Raw genomic sequence first — 20,352 nt, forward strand, 5'->3', positions numbered from 1 at the left:
ACCTTGAGATTCCCTATATACATTCCCCAAGTTAGTGCATCGCCATCCACGGACACCGATGAACATCGCCAGTCCCCTAATGCAGCCCCTTTACACGCTCTAACATCGTCAAGAAAGACTATTAAAGAAGTAGAATTAAAAAAATATAATATTATAAGATGAATACAATCATGGTTAGAAAAAGAAAATGGCTAAGAAACTACAAAAAATGAACTCCCCCCGCCTAGGGGTGTGCCCGGCCGTCCGTGGAGGTTGTAGTATCAACACTGGCCCAGTACTTTCTTCTTTTGTTTGCCCAATCCTCCAGGGCACGCCAATGGTTGACCAATTTATGGTGGATATCAACAAGGCCACCAGAGGGGGAGGGAGTGATTGTTTGACTTTGAAACCGTTAATAACCTCTGGAACCCCATATTGATGCCGGCTTGATATTGAGAGTCTTGATATGCATGTTTCATTACGCGTGATAATTCTAGTTTTGGTTTCCCTCTCCATCTCAATCCTCTCGCCACTTGACGAATACCTCATCTGTCCGGAATCGCTGAGTGCAAGTAGACTCCTTCAGGGGAGTCCGAAAGCCCGTCTGGTACGCCAGCATGCCAGCCTGTGCAATCATAATACCATTATCAATGCAGAACCGTTCATCCGTCGCATAGACACTGCCGCCTCGATCCCGCGCCATAATACCCATCATCTCCTGCAATCGCTCGTTCGAGCCCACGCCTCCAACAATCAGCACTTGCTGGGAGCCAACATGTGCCATAGCGCGCTCGGTGATCTCAACCAACATCGAGAAGACGGTCTCTTGGAGGGAGAAGCAGAGATCAGCCCGAGTAGGCTTGCCGTCCGTCTCTGGGATTATCTGTGCATCGCCCACGGTGGAGGCTTGCTTGTCCGCATCCCCCTTTGCGGCCTCTTCGCCGCCTAGACCCCATTGAGCGGCCAGTCCGTCAATGGCGGCTAGTAGTCCCGAGAAGGAAACATCCATGCCTTTCACCACGTATGGTAGATCCACGAGTTGTTTGCCTTGCTTGGCTAGTTGTTCGATATTATATCCCGGTGCCGGGTCATTGGAGATATGTAGTGTGCGCGCGAAGCGATCCAAACAGTTACCGACTGCGATATCAAGTGTCTCTCCGAAGATGCGGTATCTTTGCGAACTGTAGGCGATGACTTGTGTGTTGCCGCCAGATACGTATAGGACGACTGGGTTGGTAGCGCCGGTAATGAGACGGCCCATTTCGATGTCTATAGCAGCCCGAGGATAACGAGTCAGTTATAAGATACTCAACCACGTAGATTGTTCTTCCTGGGATGATATTGATACATACGTCCAACACAATGGTTTACTCCAACCAATGGCTTGTTCCAAAGCAAGCTGAGCATCCGCGCAGCCACCACCACGCTTTGCAGCGGGGCACCCATTCCAGGGCCCTTGGTGAAGCAAATACAGTCCACATCCTCCACTGACACGCGAGCCTCCTTAAGAGACTTCTTCACCAGCTTAACCACCCATGCGCGATGATGACGCGCAGTATCCTTGGGCAAAAACCCCTCGCCAGGTGGGGAAACGTAGGTGTGCCGAATGTTGGCGAGGACCTGCGGCGGGCTGCCATCCTCGGGATGCAGCATGATGCCCACACCAAGCTTGTTGGCGGAGCCCTCCATACCAATGGCGATCATGACGGCTGAAATGAAGAGAAGAGAAAGGTTAATATGACGAGTATGAAAGAGTCCACCACCGGTTGAATTAGTTCACCAGTTCGATAGAAGGTCAGCGGGTTTTTTCTGTTATCAGCCTATCGGCCCGCTAAAAGCGGCACTCCCGTTTCTCCGAACCAAAATGTACTTTCTTTACTTCGGACTCTACTTCCCATACTCTACTCGGTCTGTCTTTTCTTCCTCCACTTCTTCTCCTGACCCTTAATTCTCTTCCCTTTCTTTCTTTTTAGGGCTTCTTTATACATACTGATTGAGATTTGCATTTCTATCTTCTTGTATATCTTGTCTTTCATTACTTCCCTGCCCCTCTCACCTCCCTAAGAATCGGGCTTTGCTACAATGTCCTCCTCCGCCCACTTCTCCGACCCCTCGAGCTTCCAACAGCAGTCAAACGAGTTCGTCGCTTGGCTTGAAGCCAATCCAGGCGTAAAGGTCAACCCCAAGATCTGTCTAGCAGACCTAAGATCCACAGGCGCCGGTCGTGGAGTCGGTAAGTCCAATCTGCATTTCATTATTACTATTTCCCCCCACCCACCACACAAAATCCACCCAGCGGCAGAGACTGTGTGTCCACCAAAATCTTACTTAAAGAAACAATCTTTCTCATTATCATTCTTCTCTAGTGGCCCGTACCAGTATCCCAGAGGGCGAAGAACTTTTCTCAATTCCGCGCAATCTCATCCTCGCCGTCCAAAACTCGGAGTTGAAGAACCTGCTCGGTCAAGATGTGGACGCTCTCGGCCCATGGCTCTCCCTAATGCTAGTCATGCTTTACGAATACTCGCAAGGCGCAAATTCAAGATGGGCCTCTTATTTCCGAGTCTTGCCGACACGTTTCGACACACTTATGTTCTGGTCGTCGGCGGAGTTACATGAGTTGCAGGCTAGTGCTATCGTGGACAAGATTGGTAAACAAGGCGCCGACGAGTCAATCTTGCAGTCGATTGTGCCTATTGTCAGGGCCAACCCGGGACTGTTCCCGCCTGTTCATGGAGTTGCCTCGTATGAAGGTGATGCCGGCGCTACGGCTCTGCTTGAACTGGCTCATGTCATGGGCTCGCTGATCATGGCTTATGCGTTTGACATTGAAAAATCCGAGACCGAGGAAGACGATGTCGATGACAATGATGAAAGCTACATGACCGATGATGAGGATGAGCAGCTGCCTAAGGGTATGGTGCCTCTGGCGGATTTGCTCAATGCCGATGCGGACCGGAACAATGTGAGTAATTTCGCGGTCCCTTTTGCCACCTTGCTCATACTAATTAATTCTACACAGGCCCGTCTCTTCCAAGAAGAGGAGTGTTTGGTCATGAAAGCTATCAAACCAATTCAGGAGGGAGAAGAAATCTTCAATGATTATGGAGAGATTCCCCGTGCGGATTTGCTTCGTCGGTATGGTTATGTGACGGACAACTACTCCCAATACGATGTCATCGAGCTGCCCCTCCGAGATATCTGCCAAGCAGCAGGCCTTTCCAACAGTGATGTCGAGTCCCAGCCAAGAGTATGTATTCATTCACCCCACCTCATACGATCCAATACACATCGCCGACCTCCCTCACTCCCATCAAACCTTCCAAGCTAACATCCCACCAGCTCGAACTCCTCGAAGAAAACGACATTCTGGACGACGGCTACGTGATTCCTCGACCAGCCCCGAACGCTTCTCTCCAGGACATTCTTCCCGCCGAATTGGTCGTCCTTCTCACCACTCTGTCCCTAACGCCAGAAGAGTTTGACCAGCGCCGTTCCAAGAACAAGCCGCCCAAGCCTGCCATGGAAAGCAACCAAGCCGGTCTTCTCCACAAGATCCTGCAAACCAAGCAAGCACAGTACGGCAGCTCTCTCAACGAGGACATGCAAATCCTCACCAGCCTACTCGCTCCAAACGCACCCGCCTCGTTGGATGGATCTGCGCGTCGCCAAAAGATGGCCCTGCAGGTACGCATTGGCGAGAAGGAGGTTCTGCAATCTGTTCTCGCCATGTTGGAACCCCTCGTCTCTGGTGGATCTCTCAAGCGCAGCGCCAACGGCGATGCGGGTACCAGACACTCGAAGTCTGCTCGCGTGTGAGCGAGGAAACCCGATTCTCTATGACGATACCAGACCGACCCGATTACCCTACCAAGAACCAGAACGACGAAAAGTTTTCGCGAATGATTATATTTCTGTTAGATTTTGAAGTCTTTTTTTTCTGCCTTTCTCCGCTTCTCCCCATCGTCGCGGGCATCATAACTTCAGACATCCATCATACAAAAAAAGGGCCAATTCATGGACCCGATGCTCCTCCCCAGAACAGGAAAGGTGAAGAAAATAATATGTACACTAACAATGCAGAAGACAGCCAAAACAGGCAGCACTGTGCCGCCCGCTTCGAAATTGGCATCTGCCAAGGGATTGAGATGTTGGGAGGAAAAGAGGTGTGCGGGGAGAAGCGAGAAAGGTGGTGGGTGCGACGCGAAACAAGAAAAAATCAAACACCGGGCTTCATCGAATCCCTTCGTCGCTCGCGGGGTGTCATCAGAACATAAGAGGGTGTGGTACTAAAACTACAAGGGTGATAGGGAAATGGGAAAGGAACAAAACCGCGACGAAGGGAATCAAAAACAAGCAACCCACACAGGAACGCCCGCCAAATGCTGAAAAACGGGAGAAGAGAACAAAAATTCGAAACAAAAGGGGAGGAGAGCAAACAAGAGCACGCTCATGATGCCTCGGACGACACAGTCACGCCGTTGGGAACAGGATTCGCACCCGGAGCGTTCCCAGCTTGGTCGGCCTGCAACCGGCGTTGCTGAGCTGCTTGTGCTTGCGCCTGCGCATGAGCTTGGGCAGCCACTGCGGCTTGTTCGCGCGCCTTGGCCATGGTGATGGCTCGGTGCTGCATGATCTGGATGCTGTATGCGTCCGTGTCATAGGTGGGTTCCTCATCGGAATCCTCCTGATCATACTTGAAACGATCGGCCTTGAACGGATCCAGTTCGACTTTACAACGCGCCACGAGATTTCGACGGTCAATGAACAACCGACCACCTCGTCCGACTCGGCGACGGAAGGACGGCATACGGTGTGGCTCATCATGCAGCTCCAAGGCTCGCGAAGCCAGCTTATCTTTGGAGAAGAGTGGGCTGGTCACATCTAATGAGGTGTCCAACACATTACTCGAAGACTGTGATGATGGAGGCGTGGGCAATTGTGCTGTGAATGCAGGACGGAACGCAGCAGCGTCGAATGTCCTTTCGGGGGATGGGGAGAGTGGCGCGCGGGTATGATCCACAAAACCCTCGTTCCACTTGATATGCTTGGCAATGTTGGCCTTGATATCGCGAAGAATTTCGTTTTCCTTCTCGGACTGGACGTCCTCGAGCAATTGCAAATCCTCTGCACCTTGGAGACCAGGCTTGAGAGGCATACGGAGCTGGGGCGCATTGGGTTGCCGAGGAGGCATCTCGATCGTCTTCTTCTTGGGCTGTGAGAAAGGTCAGTATATGTGCATCGTGCGATTGAAGAAGTTGTGGTGCTCACCTTCTGGTTGATGAGGTCCTCGTCATCGTCCTTGATGTTGAGTTTACGCTTCATCTCCTTGACCTCGTTGCGCTGCGTGAACAACGTGCGATCCATGCCGAGCATCTCTTTACGAGCGATTTCGCGCTGGCGCACCAATGCAACCAACTGTCGAGCCTCTTCTAGCTCCTTACGAAGTCGACGAAGCTTCTCTGCGCTTTGCGCATCGCGGCCACGAGTCTTGCGAATCTGGCGCACTTCTCGACGGCGGAAACAGACGAACGGATCACTGTCATCTGTATCTTGACCGGTTTCAAACTGAAAGAACAAGTCAGTATATGCAATTACTTGTTTCGGAACGGTCCCGGCTTGAATGCAAGGATGGACTCGACTCACCTTCAACATTGGCTCTAGCGGGAGGTTCTCCGTGGTCAATCGGCGCGCCTTCCAGTGCTCATAAATGTCCTTGGCAAAGCGTTTTACACTCTCTTCTACGGCAGCATCCATGGACTCCGCCATATCAGCAAAGGAGAGAACCGGGGGACTATCAACGGCAGCGAAAGGCTGTTTGGCTTGCGCAGTCTCTTCGAAGAAGTTCATGGTGGCCTCGAAATCATCCTCGGAGCACTGACTGGAAGCGTCGCGCTTGGAGTTGTAATTCCTCAACCACGCATCATCCTCCTCGTTCATGTTGTACGGACATCCGCAACAGTCCTCCACAGTGGAGGAGAAGCGGATGTATGTCGCCGGTTGCGAGAAGATCGGAGGGTACAGTTTGGCATATTGGATGTCACTGACGATGACCTCGCGAGTCGGGATATGAGCATCCTTGTCTTTGCCCTGAGCGGCAGCATTGATTGCGGCTTGCAAATGGAATTCCTGTGTGGCGCGCGCCTCGAGGTTAGCATCGTGAAAATTTCGTGTCGCTTTGGCGATGTAATCACGTGATCACATGCAGGGATGAGGCTAAAAATAAGTGGCTCATTGGGGACACTCACCGACTCCTCCGCCTTTTCGACGCCGGTCTCGATCTGTTGTAGGGTAGACTGGATCTCATCGTCTATGAGGTCGATCTCGTGCTCGCGGACGATGGGGATGGACGCCTTGGAGGTGAGCTTTTTCGGGCGCGTCCGGCCCAGGCCCCCGTACCGAGTCATAGCGACGGGACGCGCAAAAGGGCAACGACCATGGGCGGGGGGTGGGTAAAATGGGGATCACTCGAAAGGTCTAGTCATGCGCTTTCTCGTAATCGTAGTTTTGTGATGATATTCGATGGGAGGGGGGTGATATCGTTGGCGGAAGATTGGGGGGTTCTCGGCAAGCGGATGGGTTGACGTTGCAATGTCACCCGGTGATGGCCTGTTTTGGCCGCGCGCACGGCCTCAGGGGCTCGCTTGCCTGTCCGGATACGGTTAGTGCGGGGCTGGGCATTATCAGAATCATGTTAGATGCCTGAATCGGGAGACATGGGTGCCTTAAAGATCAGGCCTCGTTATCAGGTGCTTTATCAGGTGCCGTCAGGTGCCTTTCAGCTGTTCTCCGCTTCGCGCCTTCCGCTCTGGGCTTGTTTTGGCCCTTTCCCTTTTCTTCCTTCCTGTCTCCGTTCCTCTCTTCCCCGCTTATCTGATCTCTACGGGGTTGGATCTCGGATCTTTTTTTTTTCTGCCTCTTTTTCTCCACAAATTTAACTAAACTTCTCTCTCTTCTCTTCCCCCCTTCTTCCTCCCTACCTTCCCATCTCACATTCCCCTCTCCCCTCAATGGATCAACCCGCCGAGCCTAACACGGCTGCCATGCACAATGTGCAGCGCCGTAGAGGTTCTGTCGGCACTACCCAGCTGTTCGATAACATTGTGTCCACGTCTAACTGTATGTTCACTACCCAAGGAGATGCAATAAGGCTCGATGGAATAACCCCACCTTGGAACTGACACCCCGCAATAGTCGACCGCGATGAAGTGGACCGCCTGCGCAAACGTTTCATGAAGCTCGATAAGGTACTGCGCTGCTTTCCAAAGACTGGAGATTCGTTTATCCTCTGAAAAGTCGCTCACACTTGTTTACGACAGGATGCTTCGGGCACAATCGATCGCGAAGAGTTCCTTTCTCTCCCCCAGATTTCCTCCAACCCCTTGGCCACCAGGTTCGTTCCATCCGCTCCGAAGAATGCGACCTGCAAAGACGAGGTCAGAACACATTGGCATGGGGATCGTTCTAACACCGGGTGTCCTACAGAATGATTGCCATCTTCGACGAGGACGGTGGCGGTGATGTCGATTTCCAAGAATTCGTGACTGGTCTGTCAGCCTTCAGCTCCAAGGGCAACAAGGAGGAGAAGCTGCGCTTCGCCTTCCGAGTCTACGACATTGATCGCGACGGCTACATCTCCAACGGCGAGCTGTTCATTGTGCTAAAGATGATGGTGGGCAACAACCTGAAGGACATCCAGCTGCAACAAATTGTGGACAAGACCATTATGGAAGCCGACAGGGACGGTGATGGCAAGATCAGCTTCGAAGAATTCACTCACATGGTAGAGAGCACAGATGTCAACCTGAGCATGACCTTGAGTACGTATACTTTGTCTCTCGTTCTTCGGTGCTTCTATTGAGCCGATTGGGTGCTGACAGACTATACCAGGTCAAATATAGCCGGACTCGGGTGTGCAGATGGGCCAGCGCCACCACACGCCGCGCAACTCGCAACCTCGCGTACTTTCTCATCCAGCCCCTTGTCTCCCTTTGTTTTTTTTTTCTCACTACATTCTATCTCCACTTGATGCTGTACCCTTGAATCTCTGCCAGCCTTGGTGCGACATGATATGACCCCTCAATGACCCGCGACGTGTGCTTATGTAGTCTACTTACTTTCTGACCGGTTTTACCTTACGAGAACTGGAATCCGATGGAAGAAATTACTTTTTAAAAAAAAGGAAATATATGTTCGCGTATTGTCCAGCCTCATCTGATGACTCCATCTTATGGCAAGCCCTCGCCTCGCAAACGTGAATCCATCTATTTCGATCCCAGAAGAACACCGTCCAATCTCCGTTCATTCTCTGCGTCCTAGTGCATGTGTTGGGTTTATTCCATTATATTTGATTGGGTCTTGGGTGTTTCCTGCATCTTTTGCAGGACTCTTCCAATAGACAGCTCGGAAGAGTCTTGGGATAACTCCGTGGAATCAGTTCAACAGCGGATCATCTGCATTTCTCTAAATATATATCTCATTATCTGGTCAAAGGACTCGCGGAGATCCATCCTGGTACATTTTCGGACTGCCCCCGTAGAAGGTTGTGCACCCGTCTAGATATATATCCCGGCCTAGACTGGGAGTCATTAGGTACACACCATGGGCACCAACCTTATCTTTATGGTAGAAGACGGGCTCATAAATATCTAATGAAGAGGTATCAGGTATCTCACTAGTCAGTTAAAAATAGATATTGTCCTGCCCAAGACCCCAAACCTAACCACAAGAAGACCCAATTTCCAAACCACATCCAAAACACAACAATAAGGTAAGCCTCATCCATTCCACTCCAAACCCTGACAATCCTGAAACAACTCGGCCTAACCTCTTCCCGTCCAGACTGCACGTCTCGTGGTCAAATAGCAATCTCAACCAGGGAGAGGGGAGAGGGGAAACCCGACATCCGTCATAATCCCAATCTCGCCAGTCTATAGGTTGACCGGGTCGAACTCTCGGGAAGGATGGGTAGTACCGAAACCGAGTAGTGTCGAAACATATCCCGGTAGGATGGGGGGATTACTTTGTTGTCCAGTTGTATTTTTCTTTTTTCCTGTTTCTGTTCGGTTTCTGCTTTGGGGATTGCTATATTTGGTAGCGCGGTAATTCATTTGGGTCATCGTCAGCTGACAGGAGTTTTTATGCAGGTCGGGCGCTGGGAGGTAGTTCGCGAAGGTAAAACAGAGACAAAGACAAAATAAGACTGATTTAGTAAGTTTTTAGCTGACTAGATACAATCATGGCGTCAAGTAGATCGAAAATCGGAGATCATTGTTTACATTTGTGGATTTATTGTGGGTTAGGTTCGATGATGTCGGGTCGGTCCGGCGGCTGAACTAGAACATGGCTTACTTGAACCGTAGTGTTTGTACGGAGTACCAAGTCAAAGACTGGGCTGATTCGGACTAGACTGGGTTGGCTTAGTCCTTAACTCGCATCTCGCATCAGCCATGAGCCATCAGCCTCGCGGTGCAACTTCTATTCCGACAACCGGGCTCCTGGTTCCGGGCTGTATCCCGCGGCGCACAAAGCACGGAGAGCGATTGATATCAGGCCGAGTCCCGAGTTGTGCAGATTGCATCATTTGGCAGAACGAGGGAGGAAGAGAAAGAGAAAGTAAAAAGAGGAGAAAATTATAGTAGGTACTTATGCGCGTTTGAAATGAATTGTTTGGGTTGGTGTGAGGTCATATCGAGCATAGTACATCTCTGTAGGAAAGATGTTGACAAGAAGGTAGATAAACAATACAAGATCGATGCGATCACGATACTTCACAACCAACCCTGGATTATTCTACACTTATTGTTGTAACTAAGACCAGTCTGTCTCGGGTACAACCTAACAGACAACCCCCAAACCCAGGATAATACCTGACACGCCACGTTAATCTCAATCTGATGTGATGTGGCCCTCAACTGGGCTCCTATCATTTCATCATTCCTCCCTGGAAGATCATGTGGCTAAGCAAGGATAGGGCATCACATTATGGCTATGATAATTGATTAGAGCTAATGTATATGAAGAACAAGGTGAAACTAAGACTCGCCCCATGGCCCACGCGCCTGATTTCCTAAAGTACTGTAGGAAGTACGAAGTTCCATAGACTAGACCAGCCACGCGTATCTAGCGCGTCTTATGTACCGCCGACGTGATTAAGTACCCAATCTCCCAACATATTATTACCTGACCTTCACCAAGAGAAAGGTTATGACTACAAAGATATGGTACCTAACACGCCAACCTAACTCTTACACTACTCCCGACTAACGCACCCCAACCTCGGCACGTCCCCATCCCAACCGCAGCGTCGGATCCGATCAATCCAGTGAATCCAGCTGGGGGCAGAATAATGACACTGACAGAAATGACATGGGGCCACTATTATCGAGTTCCACTTTGTCTACTCCGTAGTGTCCACTCACCAGACTCACCAGTGCCCAGAACTAGTGCAGATCGGCCATCCAATCGGGCAGATCATCAGATGAGCCCTGACAATGGATGTCTCTGATTTTGAGTCCTTTTTTTCGCCTTATTTTTCTTATTTAGAGTCGAATTATTGTAGACTCGATTACTCGTACTTTCGTGCTGGAGGGGCATACATTACAGTAGTACACGACATATTATGTATGCGACAAGTGTTGGGTCCCGCCCATTCTTTAGGGTGGTACCCGGTACATGTACTTTGGTGAAGGGCGATCATGTCACGGCGTGTCGTGGTCTAGATACAGTACAATAATCCTAATCACCCTCAAAACACCCTCAAAGACTCGAGCTATGTCCTCTTCTTTTATAGGTTTGTTATGGTTCATCAAGTAGATATCCGCGAAAAGGGGGTGCCCGCGACAGACGCGCCCAGCAGCTGTCCGGGCAATTCAGCCCGCGGAATGTTTGAAGAACGCAGCACGCAGCCACCAAGCAAAGCAACAAAACCCTAGCTCGAGAGAGACCAACCCCCCTTTATTATTTCTGGTTCCTGATGCTAGTTGATTTGCCTTTCTATTGCTTCTATTTTGCTTATTCAATTGCTTCTTGTGCATGTCTTCTGATCTTGCCGGCCGAGAGGATTCCACCTACGATATGTACAATTTTCGGCTCTCAAATCCACACTGCATGCTCAACACCCAACTGGATGGGTGTGGAGTTTGACATGCGTGCTCCATACACCAGGGCGATAATAATTGCTTCTCGGTACCTTTGTACCTTTGTTGCGAGTGTCGATCCCTTCCGGGAGAGAGCAAGGGGATCTCCCGCCCTCCGCCCTGGGGAGGCTAACAACTTAACAAGTTTAACTACGGCGATGGGGCGACTAGACCGAAGAAGATCGGGACCTAAAATGTCAATAATCATGGGGATTAAGCCAAGATGACGGCAAGTCAAAATAAATAATACATTGATTTAATCAATTGAATTTCAACTATTACTGGATTGAGTCTCACTCTACTCAAATCACATCCAATTGATCCGAGGTTAAGAAGATCATTGGGGGGAGGCACCGCCACCATGTTCTGTTCTGTTCATGAATCGTCAGCCCCAGGCATAAGACTAAGAGTTACACATCGCAAAATAAAATAAGTATGGGAAAATTCAAATCACCACGGAGAAGGTGGGCTTGATTATAATAATTCACAATCATGACAAAACATGACCTCGCAACCTTACACCTGACCCCGAGCTGAGACTTGGCGAGAGTTATAGTACACTCTCTGTATATTTCTCATTCTTTTCGATTCTTTTGTCTTTCGACTCTACCTAATACTATCCATTGACATATCTCATCAAGATCTTTCCATTTTTGTTCACTCTACCAACCCTATCTCTATCTGTCATTCTGTCATGACTTCTGGATCCCCTTCTGTAAATCATCCCTAGCTTTCTTTCTTTTTCGGGAACCCACCCAAGGAACCAGCTTACCAGCGCACTGGGTTCCCGGGCGATCACAGACGTACAGCGCCCAAACGAGTTTAGGCGTAGATCGGTGTGTGATCTTCGACCCTAGCGTCCCTTCCTTCTGGGAATTTTTACAGATTTATCTACTTTCGTACTTTCGTTCCCCGACGAAAAGTGACCTACGGAAAGTAATAGTCTCTAAACTATCCCATCTATCCATAATCCACTTACTCGCCCTTCTACCTGTCTACCCAAGTACCTGGTCCACCACGAGCCCGATGAAGAGGTCGTGCTTTTGATCCGCTCCCAGTCCCTTGGGCTGTCGCCTTGTTCCTGGTATGTGTTTTTAATTAATAAAATTTATATTTTTTTCCATTATCTTATTTGATTTTATCCTTCCCTCCCTACTTTCTTTCCTTTTTTCAGCTAGATAACGCCCCTCTGTCTCTCTTTTCTGACTTGGCCCGTCTTTCTACTCCTCCCATCCATCTTTGGGGATCCTCTTGGTCCGTCCTTCTACTAGCGTCATCTTGTCTCGCCCTGCTTGTTGAGAATGGTCTGGTCTTGCTGACTCGCTGAGATCTCAGATTAGATTCATCATATTTTCTTCATACATTCATATTCGGTTGCTTCGGCTGTCTTATTTATTTCTGATAGTGTCTCAAGATCTGAGAAGTATCCATTCGACAAGGTTGACATCGGAAACTTTATTCTTCAGTGTTGTATATCTACTTGCTTCGTCTGTTCCTTCGGCGAAGAAGTCTGCATCGTTTCAAGATTGCGAGTGTTTGGATTGTTCAGCTGGCACATCATCGCAGTCAGATTATTCACCATCTGTGCAATTGCTCGGTTTCGTACTGTCAGACGCCAGTATATAACAAGGTGTGAAGGAGGGCATTTGCTGATCTAGACCAAGCCTGAGCAACTTGTGGTCATTTCCACAACAGGAATCCCTCGAGAGAAGAGATTACAAGAGAAGGAGGAGAAGAAAGAACGACAAACTGCAATTTCCTCGAACCATTCTGCTATTTTGAGGCTCTTCCCTCGCTTCTCCCAAGCTGGCCTCCTACGCAAGTCCACCGCTGTCCCCCAAGCATTGGGCCGACCTCGATCCGCACAGGCCCGTGTGGGACAGCCTGATGGATGGCGATCAACGCAGCAAGCAGCATGAGCGATTGATGGCACGGTCCATCAATGCCGCGAGCAGAGGCCGAGGCCGTGCAGCCGATCGCTTCGAACAGGCCATGCATACACGTGGAGACCCAACGGGGATTTCACAGGCGCCAGACCGCGCTACCATGTCCTACGACTATGGATACACAGGCAACTCTTTCCCCGGCGGTTCATTGCAGCCAAACGACGTACAAGCCTTTGGGGCAGACTATACGCGGCCGCGACACGCGCTGCATCATCCATCACTGGGACAGTCCTCACAAGATTCGGTGCAAGCGCATCTCGCGCAGCATCCAGACTCAGTGCAGCAGCAGCAGCAGCAATCTCGACGGCGCGCACCAGCCGAAACCACCCCATTGGTTCCGTACGAGTCGGCCATGCTGTACGGCTTCAGCCAGCAGGGTTCCTCTCATGGACCCTTTGACGTTGTCCCACAATACTCGACACGGCAGTCTGCAGCGATTGAAGCCCTGTCGAACCAGATGGCCATTCCACAATATTTCGCAGAGGAACCCACGGGGTCCGGGGTCCCTGGCCTCTCCCCATATCTGAATGCACTGGCATATAATCAACCTGGTTCCATGGCTCGGCCTAACAATGCACATCCTTTTCCGACTACTATGGCTGATTTCACGCCAATCGGGTCGGGATCGTCTGCTCAACCTGTTCAACAGGAGCAGCAACAGGTTGATCCATCTCAACTGTCTGAGGCTGACCCGTCCAGTCTCGAGCAGGCGTATGCTCAGTATCAGCGAGCGCTGCGCAGCACTTTCGATCAGACTCGCGCCGGACGATTGGTAGAGGCGAGCGGATCGCTGTTGGAAATTTCCGAGTGGCTTGTGACTAACGCACGGGATCTTGGTAGGTTCGGCTCGTTCTTGAAAACTTTTTTCTTGGGTTTCTTTCCTGATTTGCATGCGATGTTGTGCTGGTGAAATTAAGTTTTACCGCAGTGATCTTATTGTTCCACCTACCAGATGTACAGACCAGATTACCACGGCCTACTATGGACTACCTTCCTTTTCTCGCTATATGTCTCTGTTTCTTTCTACTTGTCTTTTGATTTCTTTCTTTTCTTTTTCCCGTGGCTTGCAGGCTTGCATCATCTGACATTTTCTTCGGTTGGCGGGGAAAAATGGGGAAGAAAAGACACTAATCGCGTTTGTGATACGTAGGAATCCTGCGCGACGATGATGAGCGGCGCTCGGAACGCTTACAGCTTTGGAATGACTTCAATATTTGCTGGCTAGCTATCTGTCAGAAACAAAAGGATCTGACCCAGGATGTCGTGGCGACAGGCCACCAACCACCACAGACTAGTTTACTGAGCCGGGATCGCATGGAGGCCATTGGCAAGGAGTTGATTCAGCTCTGCGACCAGCTGGAACCACACGGATTGGTTGATTATCAGATGGGGATTTGGGAGGAGGAGATTCTTTCTGGTAGGTGGATTATCTTTTTATTTTCGTGGTTTTGTTTTTGTGTCGGCGCTTGCCATGCCATGCTCCTCTCTACTTCCACCCCCAACATATCCAACTCTATACTTATGCTCAACTCTTCTTAGTCCTGGGTCAATGTCTGGATCTGATGGAGAGCAGACCCGAACTCCTGCGTATTCAGACCATTCCCGAACCCGCCACTGCAACACAGCGACCATGAACAATGAACCCACCAACATGAATCAACCGGCCCCCAAAAGGCCAAGCAAGAAAAGATACCCAACAAGGAAACGGGAAACTTCCGACACCAACTTTCCAACCTCCGATGCCCAATTCAAGCCCCCACCATCCCTCCCAGAAATTACAGACCTACACTAGTCTGTCAGATGCGACCACAGCCCCGGCCCCGGTCCCGATTGGGGGCATCCATCCTGCTTACAGTGCTTAGGCTCCTCCCGAGGGATCGGGCCCCATGCACCACTGGGAACAATTGGGAAACATTCCGCGCGAATCGACTTTCGAGGACTCGAGGGGCGTCAGCCGCGTCACAGGGGAAAGACGACCCGGTCCAGTGGGTAAGTGTGGGTGCGGGGCAATCATGATGGCCCGATGGTTGTCAGCCACAGGAGAGGCTATTGTTTACTAGCGTCGCGCCAATCGGGTTTCCTTGATGTGATATTCGAGATCGTCGGGGAGAGAGACACTGGGTCACGTCGAGTCCAAGTCCAACTGAGGCTGCCCCCAAACAAATTTCAAGTCCCTCCTGTGTGCGCTATGGAGAAGGGAGGAGTACATTGCCTCACTCTGTTATTACTCCAATCATGATGATTTAGGTTTGATGATGATGATGATGGATGATCGGGGATATTCACGGAGGGTTGGCCTCGATCAATCTGACTTCCGATCGATTCATGAAGTCATGAAGAAGCACTAGAGTGTACTATCACACCAGCCTTACCCGAAATTGTCATGCTGTCTGATACTACAATCCCGGGTCCAGCCGCACTCGCTTGAGGACTTGGTCTTGGACTCTGGTCTATCGCTAGATGTGTTTTGGATGTCTTGGACACGAAAAGTATTGCTGAATCACCGCGGGATGGGCTATTATACGGGCTAATTAACTAGTTATTTGGTCTACTACTCTACGCTTAGCCTAGTCTAGCTGCTCATCTCTTTGCACCGATGTCACCTAACTAGATGTCACATCATCATTTTTGGTTTAATGATCAAATAACACAATGCAATCAAAGATGGTCTCCATTGATTTACTTACTTTCACATCTACAATCTGTTCATTATCTTTTAAAGCTGTTGATACGGGTAACAATCACATACCACTTGGAACATATCGTATCTTTGCTCATGTGTTCCTGAATCCCTCATCTGAGTAACTTCTGACGAGAAACTTCCACTTTGGGCCAGGCGCAGCAAGAACTCAATTCTCAATCCTCCACTAACAAGTTTTTCCAAATCTTCCAATACTTCATACTTGATTACAATAACAGAAAACAGGGCTTGTGGGAATACTGTAGAATGTAGGTTTCCGGCATAAGTTGGTGCTCGACGCTTAGACCAGTCGGTTAGGGTTTCTGCACTGAAGATCATGTCGATTAGTATCTGTGGATCAGATCAGATCAGATCGCTTTGTCTTTGAGTTTTACATGTAGTCATGTACGGAGTGCAGTATGACCTGCTGATTGTGCAGAGTACTTTTGTAAGGGTCGGATCGGAGGGCTGGGAATTGGGAATAACCTACATACATACGTCTTATGAAGATGTTAATTGATACCAATATGGGGAAATACTTGGTGGGTTCGATAGCGAAATGCGGAGTTTAAGCTTTGAATATTCTCTCATAGCCTACGGGGTGAGCTCAACACAGGGTTGTCTTTCATGGTGTACCATTCTACTCAATTATAGACTCACACAGATGATCTGTGTGACTATTCAGATGCGAATCAGGAACGATGTGCACCCGTGGAGCAGTTGATCTCCCAGTGATGACAATTTCTTAAACCTTATTACCATCACAGCCCTGCGCTGCGCCTAAGCCTAGATCGACAGATCACCCTGCCAGGTACGCATTGTACATCGGCACTCGGCCCTTCACAGCCTTCACCGTACTTTGGTCAAATGTGAGACGCCGATGGCATTGATTCAATGGAAAGCCCCATATGCATTGTACAGGATATAGAACAGGACTGGCGGACTCGAGCAGCCATGCAGGTAGAATAATACATGATAGGTAAAAAGAAAATAGTAGTAAAAAAAATATCGCTCGACAAAAAGGTCTTTCTTCTCTCCCCTTTTAACGCTTGACCCAGGTAGGCATCTTACGGGCCTTGACATGACCAGGCTTCTTTCTTTCCACACGACGGGCATCGACGGTAATAACACCGGCTAAAGGAGAAAAAAGTAATTGTCAGCATAGGGTACACAACAGAACACCATGTATAAGATCAACATACCTTTTCGCAGAACAGGCTTCAAGGCTGGCTCATGCAACAGCAACGCCCGCCCAATAGCCAGCGTGATAGCCTCGGCCTGGCCAGTCACACCGCCGCCTCGAACCGTAATCCACGCATTATACTTATCCAACCGCTGTGTGCAGCGCAGAGCCCACAATGCACTCTCGCGATCATGCACCCGCTGGAAGGCCTCGACCAGCGACTTGCCATTGACGAGGACCTCACCCTCGCCCTCGACCAGCTGCACAACGGCAGTGGACTCCTTACGCTTGCCCTTAGCGCGTGCGCGTCCATTCTCGTCCACCGTCCGTGGCACATGCTGCACCGCGTACGGGTTTCCAGGACGCAAGAACTCCTCGAGCGTGCGCTTGACCTCGCCCGGGACCATCTCCGGTTGAATACGGTTCAATCGCTGCAGGATCTTCACCAAACTCTTGTATTTTTTCATCGGTACGGGCTCACCGACGTAGTCACGGAACTGGGCCAGCTTGAACCAAGCCATTCGCGGTGCGTCGCCGGGGGCGACGGTCGGGAGCGAGGCGTACTTCGCTTGCAGTTGCTCCAGCTGCAGGACGTGGTCGATGAAGCGTGGGCTACCGGAGAAGTAGGAGGGAGAGGCGGGGACAATGCGGGCTGGACGACGGGCGAAGTTGGTAAAGTCGATTTCGGGAGCTGCTGGTGCTTGGTCTTGTGTCGCGAGGGCCGACGGTTGCTGGCCTTCTACTTCGGTCGCATATGTCCGGGTCTGTCGGGCCAAACACCTAGTTACCTGGCGAGATGTTGATGATGAGTGTAGCCGCAAAGCCTGGAAGGCCTGGGTGAGGCCATTGGGCGTGGGCCGGGCCATTGTGAAGGAGATATGAAGATGTCACGGATCCTCTTGTATCTTCGGAGTCTCAACTTCTCAAGTCTCCGGGCTGCTGTTTTTCCCGCCACGTGACTTTTATGCAAGAACAGTTCCTCCGAGTCCCGACCGGTGGGATCCGCACAAAATTTCATCTGCCCCTCCCCTTTTGTTCCTCTCCTTTCCTTTTCTTTTCTCTCCTCATCACACATCCCTTGCTTTCAAAATGGCTTTCGGAAAGCTCTACGGTCTCCCTGTAGGTGTTATTTCTTGTGCTTCTCTATTGAAGCATTCCTTCTGACTTTACAATTCTTTTACAGGAGAACGGTCGTACCATCTCCGTCCTGGTCGCTGCCAAGCACAACGACCTCGACTTGGAGTTGGTCAAGACCCAGCCCAACTCTGCTGTTAACACCAGCGCTGAGTACCTCAAGATCCAGCCCCTCGGCAAGATCCCCGCCTTCGAGGGTGCCAATGGCTTCACTCTGTCCGAGGTTATCGCCATTGCCATCTACGGTATGTTGATGACAGCTGTTTTTTTCGAGCTCAAGACATTTTTCCACTTTTCCACTCTTACGCCACCACCATCGCCTCCCTGTTTTTTTCATGATGAGATATATCAAATTACTAGTTATCCCTGGCAGAACTACACTGTTGAGATGAACACACTCTGATCAAAAACCCAAACTCGAGAAGTTTGAGTACCCCGCCATGGGGGGAAAATTTTTCTCGAGGGGAGAGGGGCTGTTGGGCGGAACTTGGGCTTGGGACTAAGCTCCCCCCACCTCTCGCCCCCTTTCCTGAAGCACATTGTCCCATCACCACCCCTGATTGCATGATCCAATTGTGGATCCCACCACTTGTTTTTGAAACTTCAAAACATAAATGCCAAACCTCAACTAACTCGTTTTGGTTATAGTGACCTCCCAGAACGAGAAGACCACTCTCCTCGGCAAGACCAAGCAGGACTATGCTTCCATCGTCCGCTGGATGTCCTTTGCCAACGGCGAGCTCCTCCCCAAGGTCGGCTCCTGGTACCGCCCCCTCCTCGGCCTCGACGGCTACAACAAGAAGACCGTCGATGAGGCTGCCAAGGCTGCCCAGAAGACCATTGCCGTCCTCGAGCAGCACCTCACTGCCAACACCTACCTGGTCGGCGAGCGCATCACCCTGGCTGATCTCTTCACTGCCTCCCTCTTGACCCGTGCCTTCGCCACCGTTCTGGACAAGAAGTTCCGTGACGCCAACCCCGCCGTTACCCGCTGGTACAACACCATCATCAACCAGGCCGCTTTCAAGGCTGTTGTCCCCTCCCCCGTCTTCGCTGAGGAGATCATCAAGTACACTCCCCCCAAGAAGGAGGAGAAGCCCAAGCCCGCTGCTGCCTCCGCTGCGCAGGCTGAGGAGGAGCCTGCTCCCGCCCCCAAGCCCAAGCACCCCCTCGAGGCCCTTGGCAAGCCCACCCTCATCCTCGATGAGTGGAAGCGCCAGTACTCCAACGAGGACACCCGTCCCGTTGCCCTCCCCTGGTTCTGGCAGAACTACAAGCCCGAGGAGTACTCCCTCTGGAAGGTTGACTACAAGTACAACGAGGAGCTCAAGCTCACCTTCATGGCCAACAACCTGATCGGTGGCTTCCACGCCCGTCTTGAGGCTTCCCGCAAGTACCTTTTCGGTGCCCAGGCTGTCTACGGTGCCAACTACGCCTGTGTCATCAAGGGTGTCTTCATGGTCCGCGGCCAGGAGGCTCTCCCCGCCTTCGATGTCGCCCCCGACTACGAGTCCTACGACTTCACCAAGCTCGACCACACCTCCGAGGCTGATCGCAAGTACATCGAGGACCTGTGGGCCTGGGACGTCCCCGTCACTGTTGACGGCAAGACCCTCGAGTTCGCTGACGGCCACGTCTTCAAATAAGCGTGTGCGCCAAGCACTCCCCATTCTCCTTTCTCAATGAATACCCCCTGGAGAGCGATATTTGATCATTTTATGACCCTCGTGTCCCGCTCATCCTTTCCTCTTTTCTTCGTACTACCCGTGCCTTGATGTCGCGGCCGGGAGTCAAAATGCCCCCCTTATTTTTTTTACGTGACGATGTGGTTCATGTCCATGGTTATGATATGTTGTGATGCGAGATGAGATGAACGACTTGCGTAGTCTGGGTTGCCATTGTGCACTCGGATACGTGGTCGCCGCTAGGTTACTACGTCTAGCTATCAATGAATGAATTGGGACTTGATTGTCTCGATGAATTTATTCGTGAATATTTTTCTCTGTAACTGTAAACACTTCTTGTAGACTGGGCCATCGAGGTTCACGGGTTTCCAACGTGCCTACGTCTTGTCAGTCATGATGCCTATACGTGCGGCTGCTCTACCGGCCAAGGGGACATGCTGCTGCTGAGCAAGATAGAAAATGAAAATTTGGTTATCAAGAACTTGGCATAAGCGCCTTTCTATCCAACCCATTCTGTACATACTAGTTCCAGCGGGTTCAAAACAGTTTAAGAGAGCAGATAAGATATGATTTTGTGATGGAGTGAAATGTCCGTTTTCATCATGTA

General features: G+C 50.5%; 7 protein-coding genes across 7 annotated transcripts; 4 read left to right on the forward strand and 3 right to left on the reverse strand.

The window, feature by feature from the left end:
* Positions 1-309: 309 nt before the first annotated feature.
* On the reverse strand, positions 310-1,683 carry kae1 (O-sialoglycoprotein endopeptidase; the record flags this gene model as incomplete). The annotated part of the gene is made up of 2 exons (XM_057159259.1): positions 310-1,248; positions 1,332-1,683. The coding sequence occupies 2 exons, from the start codon at positions 1,681-1,683 to the stop codon at positions 497-499; spliced, it is 1,104 nt and encodes a 367-aa protein (XP_057001995.1). The 3' UTR covers positions 310-496.
* A 378-nt stretch (positions 1,684-2,061) lies between these two features.
* On the forward strand, positions 2,062-3,798 carry N7473_013321 (ribosomal lysine N-methyltransferase; the record flags this gene model as incomplete). Its single annotated transcript, XM_057159260.1, has 4 exons — positions 2,062-2,212; positions 2,346-2,944; positions 3,002-3,229; positions 3,322-3,798. The coding sequence occupies 4 exons, from the start codon at positions 2,062-2,064 to the stop codon at positions 3,796-3,798; spliced, it is 1,455 nt and encodes a 484-aa protein (XP_057001996.1).
* A 631-nt stretch (positions 3,799-4,429) lies between these two features.
* Positions 4,430-6,386, reverse strand: N7473_013322 (uncharacterized protein; the record flags this gene model as incomplete). The annotated part of the gene is made up of 4 exons (XM_057159261.1): positions 4,430-5,194; positions 5,251-5,547; positions 5,626-6,108; positions 6,228-6,386. The coding sequence occupies 4 exons, from the start codon at positions 6,384-6,386 to the stop codon at positions 4,430-4,432; spliced, it is 1,704 nt and encodes a 567-aa protein (XP_057001997.1).
* A 603-nt stretch (positions 6,387-6,989) lies between these two features.
* Positions 6,990-7,880, forward strand: cnaB (calcineurin regulatory subunit B; the record flags this gene model as incomplete). The annotated part of the gene is made up of 5 exons (XM_057159262.1): positions 6,990-7,098; positions 7,174-7,226; positions 7,299-7,372; positions 7,465-7,799; positions 7,870-7,880. 5 exons carry the CDS (start codon positions 6,990-6,992, stop codon positions 7,878-7,880), a joined length of 582 nt encoding a protein of 193 aa, XP_057001998.1.
* Positions 7,881-13,004: 5,124 nt separating this feature from the next.
* On the forward strand, positions 13,005-14,697 carry N7473_013324 (uncharacterized protein; the record flags this gene model as incomplete). The annotated part of the gene is made up of 3 exons (XM_057159263.1): positions 13,005-13,899; positions 14,214-14,480; positions 14,603-14,697. The coding sequence occupies 3 exons, from the start codon at positions 13,005-13,007 to the stop codon at positions 14,695-14,697; spliced, it is 1,257 nt and encodes a 418-aa protein (XP_057001999.1).
* A 2,088-nt stretch (positions 14,698-16,785) lies between these two features.
* Positions 16,786-17,792, reverse strand: N7473_013325 (mitochondrial 37S ribosomal protein uS9m; the record flags this gene model as incomplete). Its single annotated transcript, XM_057159264.1, has 2 exons — positions 16,786-16,877; positions 16,946-17,792. 2 exons carry the CDS (start codon positions 17,790-17,792, stop codon positions 16,786-16,788), a joined length of 939 nt encoding a protein of 312 aa, XP_057002000.1.
* Positions 17,793-17,963: 171 nt separating this feature from the next.
* N7473_013326 (putative translation elongation factor eEF-1 subunit gamma) lies at positions 17,964-20,055 on the forward strand. The gene is made up of 3 exons (XM_057159265.1): positions 17,964-18,045; positions 18,110-18,305; positions 18,709-20,055. Exons 1-3 carry the CDS (start codon positions 18,016-18,018, stop codon positions 19,704-19,706), a joined length of 1,224 nt encoding a protein of 407 aa, XP_057002001.1. The 5' UTR covers positions 17,964-18,015; the 3' UTR covers positions 19,707-20,055.
* Positions 20,056-20,352: the final 297 nt, after the last annotated feature.

This window comes from Penicillium subrubescens (assembly GCF_028828155.1).
Source record: "Penicillium subrubescens strain IBT 31985 chromosome Unknown utg000014l_segment0_segment0, whole genome shotgun sequence".
NCBI classification, from domain to species: Eukaryota; Fungi; Ascomycota; class Eurotiomycetes; order Eurotiales; family Aspergillaceae; genus Penicillium; species Penicillium subrubescens.